Source organism: Hemiscyllium ocellatum, chromosome 4 (assembly GCF_020745735.1).
Source record: "Hemiscyllium ocellatum isolate sHemOce1 chromosome 4, sHemOce1.pat.X.cur, whole genome shotgun sequence".
In the NCBI taxonomy this organism is placed as follows: domain Eukaryota; kingdom Metazoa; phylum Chordata; class Chondrichthyes; order Orectolobiformes; family Hemiscylliidae; genus Hemiscyllium; species Hemiscyllium ocellatum.
This window is the reverse complement of record NC_083404.1, coordinates 45,167,134-45,189,929: the sequence shown is the minus strand read 5'-3', so window position 1 is coordinate 45,189,929 and position 22,796 is coordinate 45,167,134. Positions and strand designations below refer to the sequence as shown.

At 38.0% G+C, this 22,796-nt stretch overlaps 1 protein-coding gene across 2 annotated transcripts in view; it reads right to left on the bottom strand.

Moving 5' to 3' along the window:
* The window catches only part of LOC132813309 (zinc finger protein 236-like), a 162,713-nt gene that overhangs the window by 47,903 nt on the left and 92,014 nt on the right, over positions 1-22,796 (bottom strand). For both annotated transcript variants that reach the window (XM_060823121.1, XM_060823124.1), the window contains exons 16-22: positions 22,434-22,585; positions 17,408-17,511; positions 16,010-16,161; positions 13,036-13,221; positions 9,847-10,117; positions 5,316-5,419; positions 2,846-3,205 (exon numbers count right to left, since the gene is read on the bottom strand). In XM_060823121.1, coding sequence (XP_060679104.1) covers positions 2,846-3,205; positions 5,316-5,419; positions 9,847-10,117; positions 13,036-13,221; positions 16,010-16,161; positions 17,408-17,511; positions 22,434-22,585 — 1,329 coding nt within the window. The remainder of the gene's footprint in view (positions 1-2,845; positions 3,206-5,315; positions 5,420-9,846; positions 10,118-13,035; positions 13,222-16,009; positions 16,162-17,407; positions 17,512-22,433; positions 22,586-22,796) is intronic.

The following is a 22,796-nucleotide window of genomic DNA, read 5'->3' as shown; positions in this document are numbered from 1 at the left end:
GTGACAGGTGAGCCTTTAAAAGCCAGATTTAGAGGACCTTATCAAATCGCGAGAAAATTGAGTGAAGTGAGCTACTTGATAAGGACTCCAGAGAGGAAGAAATCTCTGAGTGTGTCATGTGAATATGCTCAAAAGGTATTTTCATAGGAAAGGAAAGCAAGAGGAGAAAGTGTTCATGATTACAGCACAGAAGGAAGATCCAAGTTCAGAGGATTCTGATTAGGACATTGCTCAAATCAAATTGAACAATGAGGAAGTTGTCAAAAATTAGGATAAATTATTGAGTTACCTTCCACAAGAAAATCGAAATGACCTGAAAGAGCTATTACTATCACATGGCGAGATATTGGGAAATAAACTGAGAAGTACTAAGCTAATTGCGCATGATGTAGAGACAGGAGGTGCTGTTCCGATTAAGCAATATCCTTATAGGCATAACCTTCTAAAGTTGGCATAGGTTCAAAAGGAGATAGAGCGCACGCTCCAAGATGGCATAATTGAAGTAAGTTAGTGACTGGAGCTCACCCATAGTCATGGTACCAAAGCCAGATGGTAACCAACGGTTGTGTGTGGACTATCGCAAAGTCAACACTGTTACAAGGACTAATGCATATCCAGTTTGTGGGCGGCACGGTGGCACAGTGGTTAGCACTGCTGCCTCACAGCGCCAGAGACCCGGGTTCATTTCCCACCTCAGGCGACTCACTGTGTGGAGTTTGCACGTTCTGCCCGGGTCTGCGTGGGTTTCCTCCAGATGCTCCGGTTTCCTCCCACAGTCTAAAGATGTGCAGGCCAAGTGAATTGGCCATGCTAAATTGCCCCTAGTGTTAGGTAAGGGGTAAATGTAGGGATATGGGTGGGTTGCGCTTCAGCGTGTCGCTGTGGACTTGTGCCCCCGAAGCGCCTGTTTCCACACTGTAAGTAATCTAATCAAATCTAATCTAATCAATTCCATAGTTGTAGGATTGTGACGAAAAAGTGGGACAAGCAACTTACATTTCTAAATTGGACTTGCTCAGAGGCAACTGGCAAGTACTGCTGTCAGAAAGAGCAAAAACGATTTCAGCTTTCGTAACGCCAAATGGACTACATCAGTTCAAAGTCATGCCATTTCAGGGACTAACTAATAAGATCATCGCCTGATTACCCAACTGTACAGTGTACATTGATGACCTGGTAATCTTTATTCTCTCATGGAAGGAACATTTACAGCATTTATCGGACTTGTCCGATTGACTTCGGAAGGCAGGCTTGGTGGTAATTCTAGCTAAAAGTAAATTTGCCAAAGCTCAAGTCACCTTCCTGGGCCATGTTATTGGACATGGACAAATGGCCCCACAAGATGCAAAAACGTAATCAATTGGGGAATTTCCCACACTGTCGACGAACAAAAGCAATAATACAGTTCCTGGGATTGAGTGGATATTACAAAAAGTTTGTGCCATACTTTAGCAGTATGGCTGCTCCACTCACTGAATTGTTAAAAAAGGGCAAGTAGTTTCAGTGGACAGCGGACTGTCAAAAGACATTTCACAGCCTAAAAATGGTGTTAACCACTGCCCCAGTGTTAGCCACAACAGATTACACAAAGCCTTTCAAGGTGGCTATTGTTGCCAGTGATGTGGGTGTCGGTGCAGTGCTCCAGCAGGAGAATGACACAGGAATAGAAAGACCCATTAGGTATTTTTCCAGGAAGTTGAACGTTCATCAACAGAAATATTCAACAAGAAAGAAACTTTAAGCTTGATATTGGCATTACAACATTTCAGTGATTATATTATCAGCAATACATCTGAGACAATCGTATACACTGATCATAACCCATTGACATTTGTGGAAAAATTTAAGGACAAAAATGCTAGCCTGTTTAGATGGAGCTTGTTGTTACAGCCATTCAGTCTGACAATTGTGCATGTGGCAGGTTGCGAAAACGTGATTGTTGATGCATTATTAAGGCTCATATGAGATACTGAGACATTCGGTTGTGGGTGTACAGCGGCTTGAATTTGCACGTGGTTGTGCACGTTTATAGTTATAGTATAGATGTGTGTTTAGACTACTAATTGGGTTTTTAAAAGGATTAAAAATGAAGCCATCGTTTGGTATTGATGGTTCATATCTTTTTAAGGGAGAGACGTGTCTCAAAGTTAGTCCTTCTTTTTTAGTAAATGCTGTTCCTTGGCTCAAGGATATTCTGTCCTTGATAATTTTTTCAGAGGGGTAATAAACCAGTTGGGCTCCGAACAGACTGGTTTGGTACAGAGATGAAAAGGATGTTGAGAGGCATTTTGTTTATACGTGAACAGAAGAGACTTCAGGCCAATTGGTCATGTTTTAGAAGTGACCTGTAGAATGAAAGGCAAGTGGTCAGCTCTCCAGCTGACCAGTTTAGTTCAGTCCAGAACTGGTTGGGAGTTCAACAGTGAGCTGTGTGGACACAAACTTTCTCTCTCTCTCTCTCTGCTCTTCTAATTTCAACCTGTAAGCATCTGACCCTTTTTCGTACTGTGTTTTAAAGGGGATTTGCTTATTGGGACTGTTGTGTATATTCGGAACATCATAATTAAGTCTAGGTTGGATAGACTGAGTTCTGTAGGGGTTCTTTATGTTTCATTGTGTAATTTTGTGAATAACTTTGTTTTGTCTGTTTTAAACCTGATAGTCAACCTCACTAACTTAATCCGGGTAATTTTCACTGTACACTTACCGAAACAAATTGCAAAGTTATGATCTGGGGTGCTGCTTAAGAATGATTTGAGTGGTCTGGCCTAGTCCATAACAGTTTTTCAGTGTGGTAATTAAAAAAAAGTTAAATATTGAAATAATTAATCGTTTAAAACATTACCTGACACCGAAACAGGAAGAATAGCTTGACCAACTAATCCCTGTTGGAGAAGGTTCTGATCAAATTGGCTGGTAAGAACTCCATTGTTCGTGATGTAAACATTTGCAGTAGTCAGCAAGTTTACCGGCTGTAAGCTTTCTGTTGTTTGACGTGTCGCAGGCTTCCGAATTTTCTTTGGCAGTGGCGTGGGCTTAAAGTGAGATTGTATGTGACTCTTTCTATGCCCTGAAGTTCGGAAACGCACATCACAATGTGGGCATTTAAAAGGCTTTGCTCCTGTGTGCAGTCGCATGTGAACTTTTAGGCTACCTTTTGTCGAGAATGGAGAGCTACATACATGGCATTTGAAGTGCTTCTGACCTAAATTTCAAAAAAGTAAATTTTCCAAGTCATTAAGAGCAGAAACATATGTACATATAAATCAAAAACTGATAGACACCCAAAGGTTTAAAGATCACTGCCAAAGATTTTTTTTGAATAACCTTGTAATGGGAGGCCTGTTAAATTTTCTAATTTGCTATTAACTTCCCTGTTAACTTCACAAATGAGGCAGCACGGTCATGAATTATTCAGATTTGAGAGAGTTTAAGAAAAATGCAGAATTACTTAGTATAATTGTTTCTCCTCCCTTCCATGCCATCTCATCTAATAAATACTTCTCTACAAAGAATATCGCCAGCTTTAGTGAAGCTGTTCTCAGTACATTCCAGTGTAGGCCAAAATTAATTAGAGCACTCTGCCAGTCTCTACTGCCTCAGTGATATAAAGGTATGACATTGTCTAGAGCTCAGGTTCCAAGAGAAGTATAGATAACTTTTGAGCTGTAGCAGGTTTGAATCTGTCCATTTCTAACCTGTTTGAACTTTACTGATTTACTGGTGAATTAACCCTTGCATCAGATACCTTTTTCTGATACATTTCAGGTGCAAGTTCTTGAATTACATAATTATAAATCTAAAAATAATCAAATTCTCACATCTACATAGTATCAATAACAGCACAGGTGCCAACTGAATGCTAAGTTATTTTATTGGTGTACCAAAAGGCATCAGAACCCTGTATAAACAAGACATTTACAACTGAAGGTACATTCAATTAGCTTTGAATCTATAAAGGCTGATCCTCCTGCAGGTTGTATGCCGACACATTTCCTTCGGGCCAGCTAGGACATTGCAGAATTCCAGGTTGATATTCAGAAAGATGAAAAGTGGGAGGGGGGAAAAAATAGCTGCTGCAAGCTTCTGGATCTTGTAGCAATGTAGAATTGAGTGTAGATAAAGCAGAACCTTTCTTAAAAAATCACTGTGGGGTTGGAGTACTTAAATTGATCACTCGGTATTGTGGTGCAGGAACCAAACTTGCAATTTACTTTTTGACCCAATCTTACATTTATGTTAGTGTGGCCTATCAATATCATACTTCCACTTCCAGCCAATGCTCTATCCCTTTTAGCAGTCTTTCCCAACAAAGTAAGTCTTATAATTATCAATTAATCTCCAGCTTGAATGGGTTTTGTAGGTGCCTTTTGAAGGATGGAGAAAATGCATATTTTTCTTGGGGAAAGCTGCAAATCAGATTTAGTTTAAATGGGAATTAAATTGCGGCATGTTGAGGTGTATGCTTGGGACAGCTGTGTCAATCAAAAACAAATGAGCAAAATCAAAAATAAATTAAAGCAATCAGCAAGATAGGGGCATGTGGAGTCCAGAGAGTTCAAAATCATTACATCATAAACTCTCACTCCTTTTATTTCACCTTTATCTTTTTTTTGTCTTGCTGGATACATCTTTGTTTGTTTCTTTTCTTCTCTGTTCATGTATTCAGATGGTTATGTAGCAATTCATACCTCATTTGGAGGCACCTTTTAATAAATAAAGCAAAGAACTGCAGAAACTGGAAATCTGAAACAGAAGCAGAAATTGCTGAAGAAACGCAGCATGTCTGGCCACATCTATGGAGAGAAAATAAGAGTTAACCTTCTGAGTCCAATGACCCTTCTTCAGTGCCTTCTAAAGCCTGAAGGGTCAGTGGACTCGAAACGTTAACTCTGCTTTCTCACCACAGATGCTGCCAGACCTGCTGAATTTCTCCAGCAATTTATCTTTGGACACACCCTTTGATTCTTCACTATGTTTATTACTACATTTTTTGGTTGCTGCATCGGTTTTTGTTAATCTCTGCCTTTCATCCTATTTTTATCCTTTGGGCTTCTTGCTCCCTAACTTTCCACTAATTTAAGAATAATTGCATTTCTATTTCTCTTCAGTCCTCACAATAAAACATCAATCTGAAACATTACTTCAGGTTCTCTCTACAGAATTTGCTTAACCTGCTGATATTTTCCAACTTCCATTTTTTTCTTTTTATTTATGGTAAGTTGTCACCCTGTTTCATGGTTTCCATCATTGGGAATAGCTCTCATTCTCCTCTCTCTGTTCAAAAACTTAATTTTTAAAATGCCATCACCAACCTGTGTGGGTTTTTAAATGGCAGTCCAGTGTAGACTTGACTGTAAAACTCTTCCCACATTCATCACACTTAAATGGCTTCTCTCCAGTATGAATTCGTATATGTCTGTGTAGGATGAAAAGGTACATTTTACCACATCAGTTTAAACAATAAATTGCAAATAGTTCAAGTTTTAGGAAGAAAGCTAACTTTTGAAAAAAAAACCTGCAATCAAAAGACTTATGTTTTAAATCAATTAGATAGATATTAGATTCTTTTAAACATATTTGTTCAAAGAATGCTTTTGTTTCATGAGAGTTCATAAATGTTAAGAAACCTTTTATTGGGAAGTATCAGCAAAAATACAAAAGAACTTAGCTAATGCCTCCCCACCCATTCATTATCTCCAGAATAATTTGCAAAAGTGATAATAAAATGTCGCTTTAAAATGAAACAAAAATTCTTCAATCATGCTTCTGATTAGACTTGCACTGGCAATTCAATGTTACAGCTTCTCCAATGACATGAAGTTCTGTGACAAACCTAGGAAAAAACCTATAAAAATTATAGGAGTATATGGCTGACGCACCTGGAGTTATGATGACAAAAGGAGAAGCCTGGGTAAGATATTCTGGACTGCCGCTACATGACTCCAGAAAAAGCAAGAGATTTTTAACCTCAGCAGTCAAATTACAATGCTGTCAGTAGCAATTCTGATCATGCGGCATATCACATGACTTTAGAAACACAATAAAGAGCAATGCACAGAAAACAGAATGCATGGGTAAAAGATGCAGTAAAGTTACCAAAGGTAAAAAGGAAGTCAGAAATCATAAAAGGAAAGTTAAAAAAAACATAAATGAATAAGGAGAAATATACTTCAGAAAAGGGAGCAATGTAAAATGGGATAACAAGCTATAAATTTTTAAAAACACTGTGCACAAGTCAGGAAGGCCTGGGTTCAAGTCCCATCTATTCTGGAGTTATATCATAACATATCAGTGTACATTCAGATTGATGCCTAGTGAACAATAACATTTCATGAAAATGCTAACTTTCAGAGAAATTAGATCAGGATGTGAGGACACTATTTTGAATGCAACTGACAATTAGCAACAAATTGGAACAAGTTTGTGTTGTGCACCACTACAAATACTCAGCTGTAACTGCAGCCAATTCTTTTCCTATGTATTTCTTAGATTTAAGACCATAATCAATAGGCACACATCACAGCTAAAATGGCTTCAAGCCATCAAAAATCTTTATTTAGGCCGATTTGAGTGATTGCGGTAAGATAAATAATTGTAGGACTATGGGAAAGAAAGCCTTTAGGAAGGTGGGGAAAGGAATAATTAGCTTCTTCAAATGAGCTAGCATATGCATAATAGACTGGACTCCTTTTGTGCCATTGGACGTTATGCTTTAAAGTTGTTGCCCGAATAGGTAATCCTTGATGTCCAAGTTTTAGCCGACATTTGTTTCAGACCCCTTAGAAACAATATAAAGAAAGAGACAAAATAAGTAAGAATTCTATGATTCGTTGAGGCTTTTATTTTTAAAAAAAGTAGAGGTTTGTAAAGACCTGTGAAATGGGTGATGAGGATAATTGGACCCAAGTCAAATAGGTGCTGGATTTCTCCAAATTATTTTCCATCAGGCAGACATCTATAGCATAGTGCTATTTAAGGTTGGGAGTTGTGACACACTGGTAGTGTCCCTACTTCTGAGTCAGGAAGGCCTGGGTTCAAGTCCCATCAATTCTGGAGTTATATTATAACATATCTACACAGATTGATTAAAAAACAGAATATTCCAATTTCTTTAAAAAAAACACAAATAAGTTAGTCTTATTTACAAAGATCAGAGGAATCACCACAGAACTTAGTTTATTGGTCAATTTGCAGAAGAAAATATTCTTTCTCCTCAGAGTTACCTCATTATTCAATTTCTTTGTAAACTAGAAATGATTATAATCACAATCATTTTACTGGGTCCAAGAAACAGAGGTAATTGGGTATATTAATCACTAAAGATTAATTTGTTCATTTGATGACAGGATGGAGAATTAGTGTCATAATATTAACTTGTCTTCACCAAATATAAATTAAATAGGCATATGATTTTTAAAATATTAGGGGGCGGCACAGTGGCTAGCAATGCTGCCTCACAGCGCCAGGGACCCGGGTTCAATTCTTCCCTCGGACAACTGTTACATTCTCCCCGTATCTGTGTGGGTTTCCTCTGGGTGCTCCAGTTTCCTCCCACAATCCAAAGATGTGTAGATTAGGTGAATTGGCCATGCTAAATTACTCAGTGTTCAGCGATGTGTAGGTTAGGTGCATTAGTCAGGGTAAATGTAGAGTAATAGGGTAGGGGAATAGGTCTGGGTGGGTTACTCTTAGGAGGGTCGGTGTGGACTTGTTGGGCCAAAGGGCCTGTCTCCACACAGTAGGGATTCTAGGATTTAAGTCAATATTTCATCAACAATTTGTTTCAAATTTCAAGCCAATTAAACAGACTGGCACCTATATAATTAACATTCTCTCCATTTCACTTATGATCAAGATTTGGCCTTTTTGATGTTTCCCAAGGAGCATAATGAACACATGGAGCATAGTCTTAGAAATAAAGGCAACTTAAATATTGATGGATAGAAGGAGAGTTTCCCAAATATTATTTTTGGATATCAGAGAGATTGCTAGTTTGACATTGGAACTTTTTGACAAATGATCTTGAATCTGAACAAAAAAAAAGGGAAAAAAGGTTAAAGATGGGAATTAAGAAATATCTTTCTTCTCTTGATTAACTTGTAGGTATAGAATCCGGAAAAGACAAGTGAATATTATAACTAGAAGAACAAAAAGAGGAGAAAAGAGAGAAAGAATGGAAATTTCTTGTCCGTTATTTTCCATAATTACTTTGAATTAAAATTAAGATAAGATTAAAACAAAACTCTTCTTGGCATTGGAGTACTGTTCAGCCTTTGTTTCAGTATCAGTTTGTCAGCTGAAAATTTCTCTAAATTCTTTAAAAGGGGATGCAGAGGTGAGCATTCACCTCAATATACCATTGATTGAACTTTTTTTAAAGTTGTGTTAAACATTATTTGGGAATGTATGCAAACTTCAAAATCACAGAAGTAATTCCTAGTGGTAGTTAGAGAACATTATTTAAAGGTATTGTAAGTTTATCTTTAAGTCATTTTTCCCCTTCTTTTTTGTATGGGTTTTGTGTTTACCTCAATCAAACCTAATAACACTTAGGAATGGAGTGCTTTGCACTTTGGCACTTAGTTGAAGCAAAAATCACTCCTCAGAACAGTCAGCTGCATGGTAACAGTCCATCCAGGGGGTCAGTTAGTTCAATTGACTATGGCTGGTCTGCAATGCATAGTGAGTCCAATGCTGGCTAAGGATACCATTAAGGCACTGATTTCTCAACCTCACCCTTCACCTGAGGCATAGTGACCTTCAAATTAAAATCACGAGTGCTCTCTCTCTAATGAGAGTGTCTACGGTTCTCTGGGACTATGGTGACTTTCGTTTCATTTTCAAGAGTCGATCTATTCAAAAACAGTTCATCACCATCCCTTAAAGGCAACCAGGGAAGGGATGGAAAAAAATCACTTGTGACATTGTCAGCAACATCCACCTCTCATGAACAAACTAAACTAGGATTTATTCCAAATGTTGCTTCATAACAATCAATTTCATATCATGGGTTTCAAGTACCAAGAACTAGAGTAGGATTTTGCAAACTCATGTTATGTTGAACTACACCACCATATAAATAGGTAACTAGAATTCAATTCAATCTGTATGGTCAAGATTCAAATCAGCGCTAATTTTATTATTCCCCCACTGCTGTGCTCTATTGCTTTGAGCGGGTGAACAGGTAGCTGTCTCCCTTAAAAGAATATAAGGATAAAAGCTGGCAATAATGCAGGTCAACATTTTTAAATTATCCCTCCCTCATTTGCTGCCCACCTCTTCTCTGGAACAGACAGGCTAAAGTTAAGATGTTGCAGGACATAAACATAAAGAAGAGACATCTAGGTTTATGCATAATCCGAAGTCCCCAGAGAAGCTTGCATATAACAAATTCGCTTGAACTAGTGCGATGTAAGCAAATGTAGCTGCCATTTTCAAAATGACTAAATCTTGTACAGAGCAAAGGAGCAAATCTGTTTTTAACAGCATCAGTTGTAAAACAAACATTAAATGGGATCTTAGAAGGGTTCCTCACTCTTCTTGAATTGATCATTGGATCTTCACCTTCCACCTGAACCACTGGAATTATCAGATATGAAATGAGTGAGTCGGCCTAGAATACATGTTCCAATCCTGTAGTGGGGATTAAACTATAAGAGAGACAGGTAAGTCTACAATTTTTCAAATTAAAAGTCAAGATTTATAATGGAGTCAACTGGATGCTTAGGTGCATATTTGCACAGCAAGTGCAACACCAAAAGAAGAAGAGGGAAGAAGACAAATATGTACAGAAAAATTATGTAACAGAATAGAAACTTAAACAAAAAAAATGTCAATTCTCACCTAACTAAGTCACTAGGCTTTTTGAAACTCTTTGTGCAAAATGTGCATTGATTTGCATGTTTAGGCTCTTCTTCCACCTCTGTACTCTTATCCTTGATTTCACTGACTCGATCTTTCTCTGCTGCTGATTGGACTAATACTTTTTCCGAAACAGTGGCATCTAATCGTGTTTCAGTTTTGGCTAATTCCGCTGTCTCCTCATCTGTAAATGTGATGATTCCAATCCGTGACCTTCGCACAACAGGCCTTTCCAGATTTTCATCATCTTCATCTAGATGATATGACAAGGAGAAAAAAAGTTCTTATATCACAGATGAAAGAGATTTCAACCTCATTACCAACGATAAAAACCAGTTAAAGTATAAACAGCAGACAGACTCAGGGAATGGTCGGTCTAAAGCTAATCAAAATATTCGTTATTACTGTGATAATCGTAACATCAAATGTTCTTTAAAGTAATCTTAATTTAAACTAAAAATAGCACCTAACGCAAGGTGCTGTTATCCATTTTTCCATTCTTTATCAACCACTGTTCAAAAAATCCAAAACTCCATTAATTATCACTTTGCTGCAACTCTCATTTGGTTCCTACAATCCAATTTGGAAGCAGGAAAAATGCTTGCATGGCTACAATAAAGCAAAGTAACAATTATGAGCCAATATTAAACCACGTGGATGAATAAGTGTAATTAGGTTAGTTGTAACAGTAATTAAAGCGGGAAGAGTAAGTTGGTGCTTTGTGAATTTTAATGAGTTTACAAGTGAGTAATCACAAACATAGATATTTTGTAGTAGGCAATTTTGTGTGGCACCCAATCCACTACCTTAAATCAGCAAGTTTTGAGAGGATGTGTAGCTCAGGTTGAGGTTCTGGATGTAGGTTTGTTCCCTGAGCTGGAAGGTTCATTTTCAGACGTTTCGTCACCATATTAGTTAACATCATGGTGGGCGGCACGGTGGCACAGTGGTTAGCACTGCTGTCTCACAGTGCCTGAGACCCGGGTTCAATTCCTAACTCAGGCGACTGACTGTGTGGAGTTTGCACATTCTCCCCGTGTCTGCATGCGTTTCCTCCGGGTGCTCCGGTTTCCTCCCACAATCCAAAGATGTGCGGGTCAGGTGAATTGGCCATGCTAAATTGCCCGTAGTGTTAGGTAAGGGGTAAATGTAGGGGTATGGGTGGGTTGCGCTTCGGCGGGTCGGTGTGGACTTGTTGGGCCGAAGGGCCTGTTTCCACACTGTAAGTAATCTAATCTAATCTAATCTAATCTTCAGTGAGCCTCTGGATGAAGCACTGGTGGTGTAGCCACTTTCTATTTATATGTTTGGGTTTCCTTGAGTTGGTGATGCCATTTGTGGCGGGGACGTCATTTCCTATGGTGATGTTATTTCCCATTCTTTTTCTCAAAGGGTGGTAAATGGGATCCAAGTCAGTGTGTTTATTGATAGAGTTGGAACGCCATGCTTCCCGGAATTCTTGTGCATATCTCGGTTTGGCTTGTCCTAGGATGGATGTGTTGTCCCAGTCGAAGTGGTGTCTTTTCTCATCCGTATGCAAGGATACTAGTAAGAGTAGGTCATGTCTTTTTGTGGCGAGTTGATGTTCATGTATCCTAGTGGCTAGTTTTCTGCTTGTTTGTCCAATGTATCTTTGTTACAGTTCTTGCAAGATATTTTGTAAAAACATCAGTTTTGCTTGTTGTCTGTATAAGGTCTTTCAAGTTCATTAACTGCTGTTTTGGTGTGTTGGTGGGTTTGTGGGCTACTATGATGCCAAAGGGTCTGAATATTCTGGCAGTCATTTCCAAGATGTCTTTGATATTGGTGGCTAGGGTTTCTGGACGTGTTTTGTCTCCTTGTTTGGGTTTGTTGCTGAGAAATCGGTGGACTGTGTTCATTAGGTACTCGTTCTTTTTGAATACACTGTATAGGTGATTTTCCTCTGCTCTGCGTAGTTCTTCTGAGCTGCAGTGTGTGGTGTGCGTTGAAATAATGTTCTAATGCAGCTTCGTCACGCTCGCTAGTATCTTTGCATACAGATGAGGAAGGACACCACTTCAACTAGGACAACACATCCATCCTAGGGTAGGCTAAACAGAGACAAGAATTCCTAGAAGCATGGCATTCTAACCGTAACTCTATCAACAAACACATTGACTTGGATCCCACTTACCACCCCTAGAAAAAGAATGGGAATTGACATCACCATAGAAAATGACGTCACCACAGGAAATAACATTAATCCAAGGAAACCCAAACATATAAATAGAAAACGGGCTACATTACCAGTGTTTCATTCAGAGGCTCACTGAAGATGTTAGCTAGTATGGTGACAAAATATCTGAAAACAAACCTTCCAGCTCAGCAAGCAAACCTACATCCACTACCTTAAATATTTATTTTCTTCATTCTATTGATGCAGAGTAACAGTAGTGTGTACACAATCCAAGATGGTGTTTTGCCAGCACCGTCCAAAACCATGACTTCACAGACCTAGAGAACAAGGGCATCTGGTGCATATGAACACCACCACCTGCAACTTTCCTTCCAATCCACATACCAGCTTAACTTGGAATTTTTTGCTACCCTTCACTGTTGCTGGCTGAAAACCCTGGAACTCTCTTCCTAATAACACTGTGGATGTACCTTTACTCAAGTGGATTGCACCAGTTCAAAATGGTGTCTCATATTCTCGAGGGCAATTAGAGAGAGGCAACAAAGAAATTGGAGCAGAGACCATATGTTCCCTTGAGCATGCTGCACATTCAAAATGGTCATGGCTGATTTTCAAACTCAACTTCACTTTTCTGTTTGATCTTCATAAGTCTGGATTCCCAGACACCAAAAATCTATCTATCTCAGACATTCATTTATGTAATAACTAAGGATCTGTATTTCACTGCAGTAGACAATAGTGTAGATTCATAACCCCCTAAGTGAATGTATTTCTTCAGATCATCATTCTAAAAGGAATGATGACTTATCTGGAGACCATGGCTCCGAATTCAAGGATATTCATGCAGTAAACTTTCTTTCAGTATCTCCCCTGTCAAGTCCCTTCAGAATATTACTGGTTCAAATGAAGAGAGTGGATAAAAAGAGTATAGATGATGAATGTTTCATTGTACATCCTGTCTTTACATAAAATACAGACTATGACTTAGTGTTTACAGATAAAGCACTCCATACCTCCAACTCCTACCGTTACTTGATGAATCTTCATGTGCCTCTTGCAGTGAAGTGATGTTCGGAAAGTGTCATCGCAGAATGGGCATTTAAATGGTCTCAGACTGGTATGAATTACCATGTGCCTTGTTAGGCTCCCATTAGTAGTAAAGGTGGCATCACAAACAGTGCATTTGAAAGCTTTGATACCTTTAAACATATGGAGACATATTTCCAGATATCTATAAATGTTAAATGTTCATTTGAATCAAAACCATTGACAAAATTTAAGCTGGTGCTGATCTTATTATTGCTCATATCACATTACAGGAGTTAAAAACCAAAATCAAAATCACATAAAATTGTGCAGACCATTCAACCCATTGCACCATTCTAGCACTCTGAAAAAATTCTCCAAATAGCCCCAATTCTCTGCAACTTTGTACATATTCAATTAACCTTTCAAGGTTACTATGAAATCATTTTGACATCTTTTGATACATGTCAGGGTCAGTCATTTTGTCTCAATTTAGTTTCCAAGTGAGTAAACCAGTCATTCTGTTAAGATTGGCAGATATTTCGATTTGCTTGACTTTTTTTCAAATGTTTGTACTTCTTATTACATTTGATTCAAACTCATAGACAAATTGGGACCAATTTATGCCTTGCTACCACTCGACTTGCTCCTAAAGCCAGAGTGACCAGAAACATGCAGAAGCCCAACCCTTTTTTAGGTGGACCTCAACATAGTTGACTAAAGTTCCAATTACAAACAGTAACAGATGACATGGGCAAAGATTGGAAAGAATATACAACCCAAGACTCCAATTCCAATAGCAGTATTTAATGGCCCCTTTCCTGCAGTGAAGTAAAACTAGAAGCAAGTCCTATTCTCCTATTTGCCAAGTTCCCCAAGTCGTTTGTGGAAGCTACAAATAAAAAAAACATGCTGCACTGTAAGCCAACACTCTCTTCCACATTTGACACTGGAGGCTCAGAGGCTCAGGGGTGATCTTATAAAATCATGAGGGGCATGGATAGGATAAAGAGACAAGGGTTTTTTTTTGGGGGGGTGGGGGAGTCCACAATTAGAGGACATAGTTTCAGGGTGAGAGGGGAAAGACAAAAGACACCCAAGGGGCAACCTTTTCACACAGAGGGTGGTACATGTATGGAATGAGCTGCCAGTGGAGGCTGATATAATTGCAACATTTCAAAGGCTATGGGTATATAAATAGGAAGGGTTTAGAGGGATATGGGACAATTGCTGGCAAATGGGACTAGATTACGTTGGGATATCTGGTCGGCATGGATGGGCTGGACCAAGAGAGTCTGTTTCCATGCTGTATATTTCTACGACTCTATGATACTTCTAACCCTACCCTTTAAAGGACTGCCACAGGTTCATCAAGATTGATTGCCCTATGAACCTACTACCTCCCTGGTTAATTAAGTGTCTGTAAGGAAGTTGATTGGTGCAAGCAGCTCTAATTCTATTAGCTGATGTTAATAAGACCCAAATCATAAAAAATTGGTCTAAGTCTAACTGGCAAGTCTGTTCACCAAATGCTCAATAAGTGCATACAAAAATAAAATAAAATGTGCAGAACAGCTAAATTAAACATTAGACTACTTAATAAGACCCCATGGTGTTGGAGATAGTATGTTAGCATGAATACATGGGCATTTTCAGGATGCAATGTGTAACTGGTAGATTGCCACAGGGATTAATGCTGAGACCACATATTTATGCTACATATTAATAACATGGATAAGGAAGTTAAGTGTACTGATGTCACTGGCTGGACAGTATTTTTTGTTAAGAGAAAGTGAGGACTGCAGAAGCTGGAGGTCAGAGTTGAGTGTGTGATGCTGGAAAAGCACAACAGGTCAGGCAGTATCCAAGAAGCAGGAGAATCGATGTTTTGGGCAAAAGCCCTTCATCAGGAAGCCCTTCTCCTGATGAAAGGCTTTTGCCCGAAACGTCGATTCTCCTGCTCCTCAGACAGTATTTATTGCCTATCCCTTGTTGCCCTCAAGGTGGTGGTGGTGAGCTGCCTTCTTGAACCTCTGCAGTCTACATACTCTAGGTTAAACCACAATGTCCTTAGGCAGGGAATTGCAGGATTTTGAAAGCTGCTTGTTAACTTATTTATTATAATGTGGGAAAATGAGAGGTTATGCACCTTGTCAGCAAGGACAGAGGAGATGAATATTATCTAAATGCAGGAAGACTGCAGAAAGCTACAGAATAGAAGGATTGGAGAGTCCTCAACCATGAATAACAAAACCTAGCATCTAAGAGCAGAGGCATTAGGGAAGGCAAATGGAATGTTGGCCCTTATTTCGAAGGGAATGGGGTATAAAGGTAGGGAGGTTTTGATAAAACTGTACAATGCATTAGTCAGACCACAGCTGGAATACTACAAGAGAATCAGAAGACATTAAGAATATAGTCAAGTAAAACAAAATAAAGATAAAGATAATGAGATGGTCATGAAATTAGATTTGTGAGGATCATTAAACAAAATATTTTTCAGAAATATAAAATTTAAAATAAAAAAACGGCTGTGATGGGAATAGGATCATTAAGAAATAACCCAGATAATACCTGCACAAGTAATGACAGAAAGACAGCAGATAAACTAAATAAATGTTTTGCTTTAGTAAATAGAAGGAAGATAGAAATGGTAGATATATTATTAAATAAGGGAAAAAAAGAGGCAAGTATATTTAGAAAAACACATATTCAGTAAATTTAAAAAACTCAAAAAAACCCAATGTCTGGATTGACTGCATCATGATTTTTAAAAACAATTCAGAAAGAGATACCTGAATCATTATATTTCATGTTTAATAATTCATCAGAAAAAAGTGCAATGTCATTGCTGCTCGTCAGATGTTGCCCAATCTCTAAGGTGCAGAATACCTTGAAATTTCCTGAAATGATGAAAAAGGTGCTATAAACAGAAGTTCATTCTTTTGTTCAATCCACTACCTGTGTGTGTCCGCTGATGAGCTTTCAGAACTCCTGAGGAGACGAAACATCGACTGCACTGGAGGCATTTGAAGGGTTTTTCGCCAGTGTGAGAACGTACATGCTGTTTCAGATGGCTTGATTTCTTGAAACCTTTCGTGCAGAACTCACACCTGGGAATACAGAAAAAGTGTCATCAAATTATTTAAAGATCAACACATTGGTTAGTTTTAAGGAATAATATTCTATAAAGGGAATTCTTTCTTCTAGATTTGCAGGAAGGTACAGGGAAAAAAATGAGACATGATTATCTGGTACCGTTCTATCATAGATGATGGCTAATTTAAGAACTGACATTAGTGACAAAGTAGACAATAAAGGAACTACTGATCCATGAATCAAACCAAGTGAGGAATCAGGCATTGAACGTGGGGCAGAGAAAAAAAGCAACCCGAGTGTCATTGCTTATATATTCCAAACTTGCCCAGAGGCTGCAAAGTTGTGGCCTGAACCTTCTGATTTTCTTTTTTCCTAAAACACCACAAACCAGAAAGCTCATGTGCCATTCAGACATTCAAGTGATGCCCTGGCGAGCTTTTCAGTGCATCATGCCACTACTCAGCAGAGAAAGAGTCTGCCCAGTATGTGGCATGGGCTTTGCATTACTTCATGTGGAGGCCAAGATGAACAGCAATTCATAAAAACAAAATCGAAAACAGATCAAGAGAAGTGCAAATACAAATGTGACCAACGATTCAGGATAAACATATAGCCAATTGCACTAATTTAAAGTTTAAAATGTTATCAGTTATTTACTAGAAAGTTTGTGTTGCCTTTAATTTACATTTCGTGCTTGATATTCACTGGCAGGTGAAAATTCCTTGGAACAGTGACAGGAGGTGGAAGTGCAACAGGACAGCAGACCCTGTCCATTGCTTTTTCAACACTTGACTCCCATCCCAAATCTCGGAGTGGGGTCTTTGAGTAAGTTGTCAGCTATGTTTCCAGCATCACAACTTCTACACTAAATGGCTGGGACACTGCTTTGAAGAAAACATTACCTGGTTATTCTGTCCAAAAATGTGGAATAATTTTAGCATCTTCAATTGCGGGTTTACCGGGAGAAAACCCTGTTCTTTTAAAGGTCATGCAATAGAAATTCCCTTATGCCCACTTGAAGAGAAAGTTAGTAGCTAGCTTTACCATTTCTTCCGTAAGTGTAATAATGGATTGAAACTTGAGATACTTATCGGATCAATTCTGATCTGAACCCATGTCTCTCTGCAAAAGTCTGACCACTGAGCCAGGTTATGATTGAACTGAAATGATGACATTGAAAGTTTAAAAGAACAGTATAAAATAAACTAAGACAGAAAGTTCTGCCAACACACACACAAAAAAGCTCTCACTGACTCTAACCTGTATGTTCGTCTAACTTGGTCCTCACTGTCGGAATGGAATGTTGAGCGATGGCTTTGAAGATGCAGGTTTCCGGATGGCGGCTCATGCAATAAACGGGTCGTCTGTAGAATATATACAAACAAAATATGAAAGTCATTTTTAAAAATCAAACTTATGAAAGGTCATCACATCAACTGAAACTAAAACACTGAATTACACTCGTTACTGAATTTTGTAGTTTTCATAGCAAAACAAGTGATTTCCAAACTTAATGAATTGAAATCATTTTTATTTGTGCCAAAAATGCATAGTATTGCATCTGTCTCACAGTATTGAAGCTGAAAGATTCTACAAAGAAAAGAACACCCTCATACTCAGAGAAGGCGGTGAAAGAAATATAGCAATTAATCAATAAGGAGATTTAGATCATTAACAGAAATATGTTCACTTTATGGCTACAATGTATTGAACAACTAGTTGAAATAATCCGGTCCACAAATCTTAGAATTGGTACTTTGCGAAGTGGAGGCCATTCAGCCTATTATGTCTTCACCAATTCTCTGAACGTCCATTATGACTTAACGTCATCCTCCTCCCAGTTCCCTGTAGCCCTGAACGTTATTTTAATATAAACAATCAAGTGAACCTGCTTCTACCACACTTCCAAGCAATACACCCTATACATCAACTACTTGGCTGTGAGAAAAAGATTTTGCACATATTGCATTCACTTCAAATCTGTGTCCTCTTGTTCTCAATCCTTTTTGTGAGAATAGTTTCTCCATTTTAACACTGTCCAGTCTCTTCATGATTTAAAAATTTTCCTTCAACTGTCTTAGTCATAGTGTGATAGTCATAGAGTCATCTTCTCGCCAAGGAAAGAAAGTCTCAACTTCTCCAATCTTTCTTCATAACTGTAGTTTCTCATCTCTGGAGCCATTCTTCTTCTGCACTCTCTCCAATATATTCTCATCCTGAAGTGTAGTGCCCAAACTGCACACAATACTCCAGATGAAGTCTAATTAATGTAGTACACAAGTCGAGCATAACATCCTTGGTGTCGCACTCTAGATTCCTACTAATAAATCCAAAAGGTATTGTATGCTCTATTAACTGTTCTCTCCAAATACCTTGCCACCTTTAATGTTTTATCACATATACACCCACATTTCTCTGCTCCTCCATAACCTTAGAATAGCACCCTTTATTTTATATCGTATCTCCATGTTCTTTCTACTAAAATGTATCATCTCACACTTCTAACTGCTAATTAACTGAGCCACTTGCAAATATGCATAAGCAAATCAAGTAAGAGACAGGAATGTGTGACTCAATGGCTGGTGTGGGTAAATGTATTCTAGTTAGTGGGGCACTCCACCAGTATTGGGAAGGTGGATCTGTGCCATTGGGACAGGCTTCACCTAAACAATAGAGAAAAATGATCTAATTTCAGGAAACCAGGAAATAGAAAATAGCTTGGGTAGAAATGAGAAATGATTAAGGCGAGAGGTCACTTATGGGAAGCTCACTGACACTAACCACACAGCACAATGAACCATAACGGAAAAATAATGGGAGCTCATCAGAAAGGTATAGTAATAATCACAGCAGATTTTCATCTATCCCTGGGCTGCAAAGGTAGAGTAGATGAAGACCTCATCACAATTTTCAGGGTAGTTTCTTACCACAGCATGTTCTGCAGCCAGAGAGGAAGTTATACTTCATAACATGCAATGAGATGAAACTAATAAACAATCTTACAATAAAGGTACCCTGACTATAATGGGAATGAATTTTACATTCAGCTTGACGGAGAATGGACTGAACTCCCGAGGCATTTTCAAAAATGGGGGCAATGATGAGCACGTGAAAGCTGAGGTGGCTTAAGTGAATTGGAAAATTAAGTTAAAGCATAGGTCAATAGAGATGCAGTGAGAGACCTGCAAGGGTATGGTTCAGAATATATAGAATTGATACATTCCAGTAAATAAAAAAAATTCAAGGGATGTACTCACCATCTCTGGTTAACGAGGAAAGTTAAAGATACTAACAAACAAATTTAAAGTATATATTTGTGCAAAGACAGGTGACAGGTCAGAAGCTTGGACAGAATGCTAGAAAAAAGCAAAGAATGACCAAAATAATAATATGGAGGGGAAATTTTGAGTATGTGAAAGAATGCTGAGACAGCAAGCTGACAAGTTCTGTGCCCTGATGGATTTCGGCCTAGGGTCTTTTAAAAAAAAAATGGCAAGTTAGATTGTTGATACAACACTGCCTTACCTATAGCATGTGGATTTCAGCAGTTCAAGAAGGCACCTCATCACAATGTTCTCAAGAGCAACTGGAGATGGGCAATAAATGCTGGCCAGCATATATTGTAGATACTAAAAACTTTAGTGGGCCCATTTCATGTCCCACAAGAAAATAAAACAAATTGGGTTTAAATTTCCAAAACTTTCTAGATTCAGGGAAAGTCTCATTCGATTGGAAGACAGCAAAATTAAGTCTTTCATTCCATAATGGAGGAAGACCAGGAGAAAGAAACTTTAGTCCACAGTTGGCTTAACATCTGTCATAGGAAATGTATTAGAAATTATTGCTAAACAAATTATAACAAGCTACTCAGATAATTCAAGGTAATCAAGGATAGTCAACATGGTTTTGTGAAAGGGAAATCAACTTGACCAATCTATTGGAGGTAATATGTTTGAGGTAATAATGTGCTATGTTGTTAAAAGGGAGCCAGTGGATTTTGTTCATGGATTACTGGATAGCATATTGGCATGGTCACAAGAATATTGGGAAATAGGAAGTAACACTTAGATATAAATGGATTTTTTTTTGATGGGAAAGATGTGACAAGAGGTGCACCATAGAAATTCATGCTGAAACTTTAAATGTTTACAATTTACATAAATAACTTTGATGAAGGAATGGAAGATATGGTTACATAACTTGCTGATAGCACAAAGAAAATAGGTAAGTAAGTTGAGAAAAGGGCAAAATACAGATATGGATAGGTTAAATGCATAGGTAAAGACCCTGGCAAATGGAGTACAATGTGAAAAAATGCGCAATTGACAGCTTTAGCAAGAGGAATAAACAGAAGCATATTATCTAAATGGGGTGCGATTGCAGAGTTTTGAAATGCAGAGAAATTTGGGTGTCCGAGTGCAAGAGTTGCAAAAGGCCAGTAAGCAGGTACGTCAACTAAATAGGATAGCCAATGGAATGTTGTCATTTAATCATGACAGAACTGCATGTTAGGAAGAGGTGATGCATAAATTACACAGGGCACTGGTGAGGCTACATCTGGAAAATGTGTGCAGTTTTAGTCACTATATTTAAAGAAGGATGTAAATGCATTGGAAGCAGTTCAAAAAAGTTTACAAGACTAATACCTAGAATAGGTAGATTAGCTTTATGAGGAAAGATTGGATAGGTTAAGCTTGTATCTGCTGGAGTTTCGAACAGTTGGAGACAACTTGACTGAAATTCATAGATCCTAAACAGAGTAAACATAAACATCGAGAGAATGTCTCTTCTTATGGGAGAATCTGAAACTAAGAGACCTTGTTTAAACAAGAAAGGGTGGCTCATTTCAATCAAGTGAGGCAAAATTCCTTCCCAAAGGGTATCTCGAGTGTTTAGAACTCTTTCGGAAAAAGTAAGAGAGGTAGTGTCATTAAATATTTTTAAGGCAGAGATTGGTAGTTCCCTATTGAACAAGGTGATAAATGTTACCAGGTAGACGGGAATGTGGATTTGAGGTTACAACCAACTCAGCCATGATTTTATGAAACGATGGAGCAGGCTTGAGTCTACCTCAACCCTTGTTTGTCTACACATCAGCTGCTACTTATCTGTGCACTCAGATGTATGATCCATGATTGGCCACCAAATCTTGAATAAGCACTTCCATCCATACCTTCTACTAAACCAATAATGACTGACAGCATGTTCACCGTCAGCACAGAAAAGTCAAATTTGATTTGAGCTTTCTTTTCAAAATAAAGCTGAATTAAACCATTTGCATTCTATTGCTTCAATTTGAATATAATAGTGGGATTAGTGCAATGAGACTGAAAAGAGAACTGTAAAGATTACTCTTGATAATATCAGAGAGAAACTGTCCTTACCAGATGCTTTACTTAACTCCAAACACAATTTAGGAACAAAGAAACAGAAGCAGGCTACTCAGTCCTTCATATTTGCAATGCCATATTCAACACTGCTGATCATTACCTATATCATTTAACCACCTAATCTCTATACCTGTGGATACCCTTATCTCACAAAAAAGTCTCCAAGTATACCAACATCTTCTAATGGAACTACCAGATTTGTTCCAATTTGTTTGGAAAAGTGTTTTCTAACTTTCCTTCTAAATGGTCTAACTTTAGTTCTTGGATTACATCTGCTCCTTTTCAATAGCCTCATCAGCATTTAAACACATCACTTAGATGTCCAATTTATCCAGAAGAAAACTGGTCACTCTTCCACATTTTAGCCTGAATGTGACATATTTGCAGGTACACAGTTAGAAATCACAACACCACGTTATAGTCCAACAGGTTTAATTGGAAGCACACTAGCTTTCGGAGTGATGCTCCTTGCTTCCAATTACACCTGGTATTGTGTGATTTTTAACTGTGTACACCCCAGTGCAACACCGGCATCTCCAAATCATATTTGCAGGTAGTTATATAGGATAGAATGCAGGACATACGTGTATTAAATAATTATCCAGATGACAGATTCTACAGGCTGAATGACCATTTGTACCATTATGTTTCCATGATCAGAAGAAAAGTTCAACATTACGATTGTTGTATATCATAATGGGTATTTAAAATACTATATTGTAGATACTAAAAACTTTAATGGGCCCATTTGAGAATGTGTTTTTATACAGTTGATTTCCAATTTCATAAATTAACCTTTCGTATAAGAGTCAGCTCTCAAAGTTAAGTTCAAAAGATTGAATAAGAAGCATATCTTGAAGAATTTAGTTTAAAAAAATCAAATATTTAATACTCACCACATTAATGCTGTCTGTAGTTGGCACCTGAAGTAGACTTTGCTGATGGTAACTGGGAGTTAGAGCTTGTGACTCCAGGCTACTGGAGTCCTGCAACTGTTGCACAGCTGTAAACTGACCCTGTTGACCAAAGCTATCAGCGATAGTGAAACCTGGTTAAAAATAAAATCAATAAATTAATTTGTTTGATTCATTCAAAATTGATATTTAAATGACATTGTGGAATAATTATTTGTCAAGTTGTTAAGTGATTGCTGTGTATACTTCTTTATCCTGTTACTCTTTTCTATTAAAAAAAATGCAATGACATCATGACTAGCCACAAGAGAACCATCAAATCCAATCAAATCAAACATTACAATT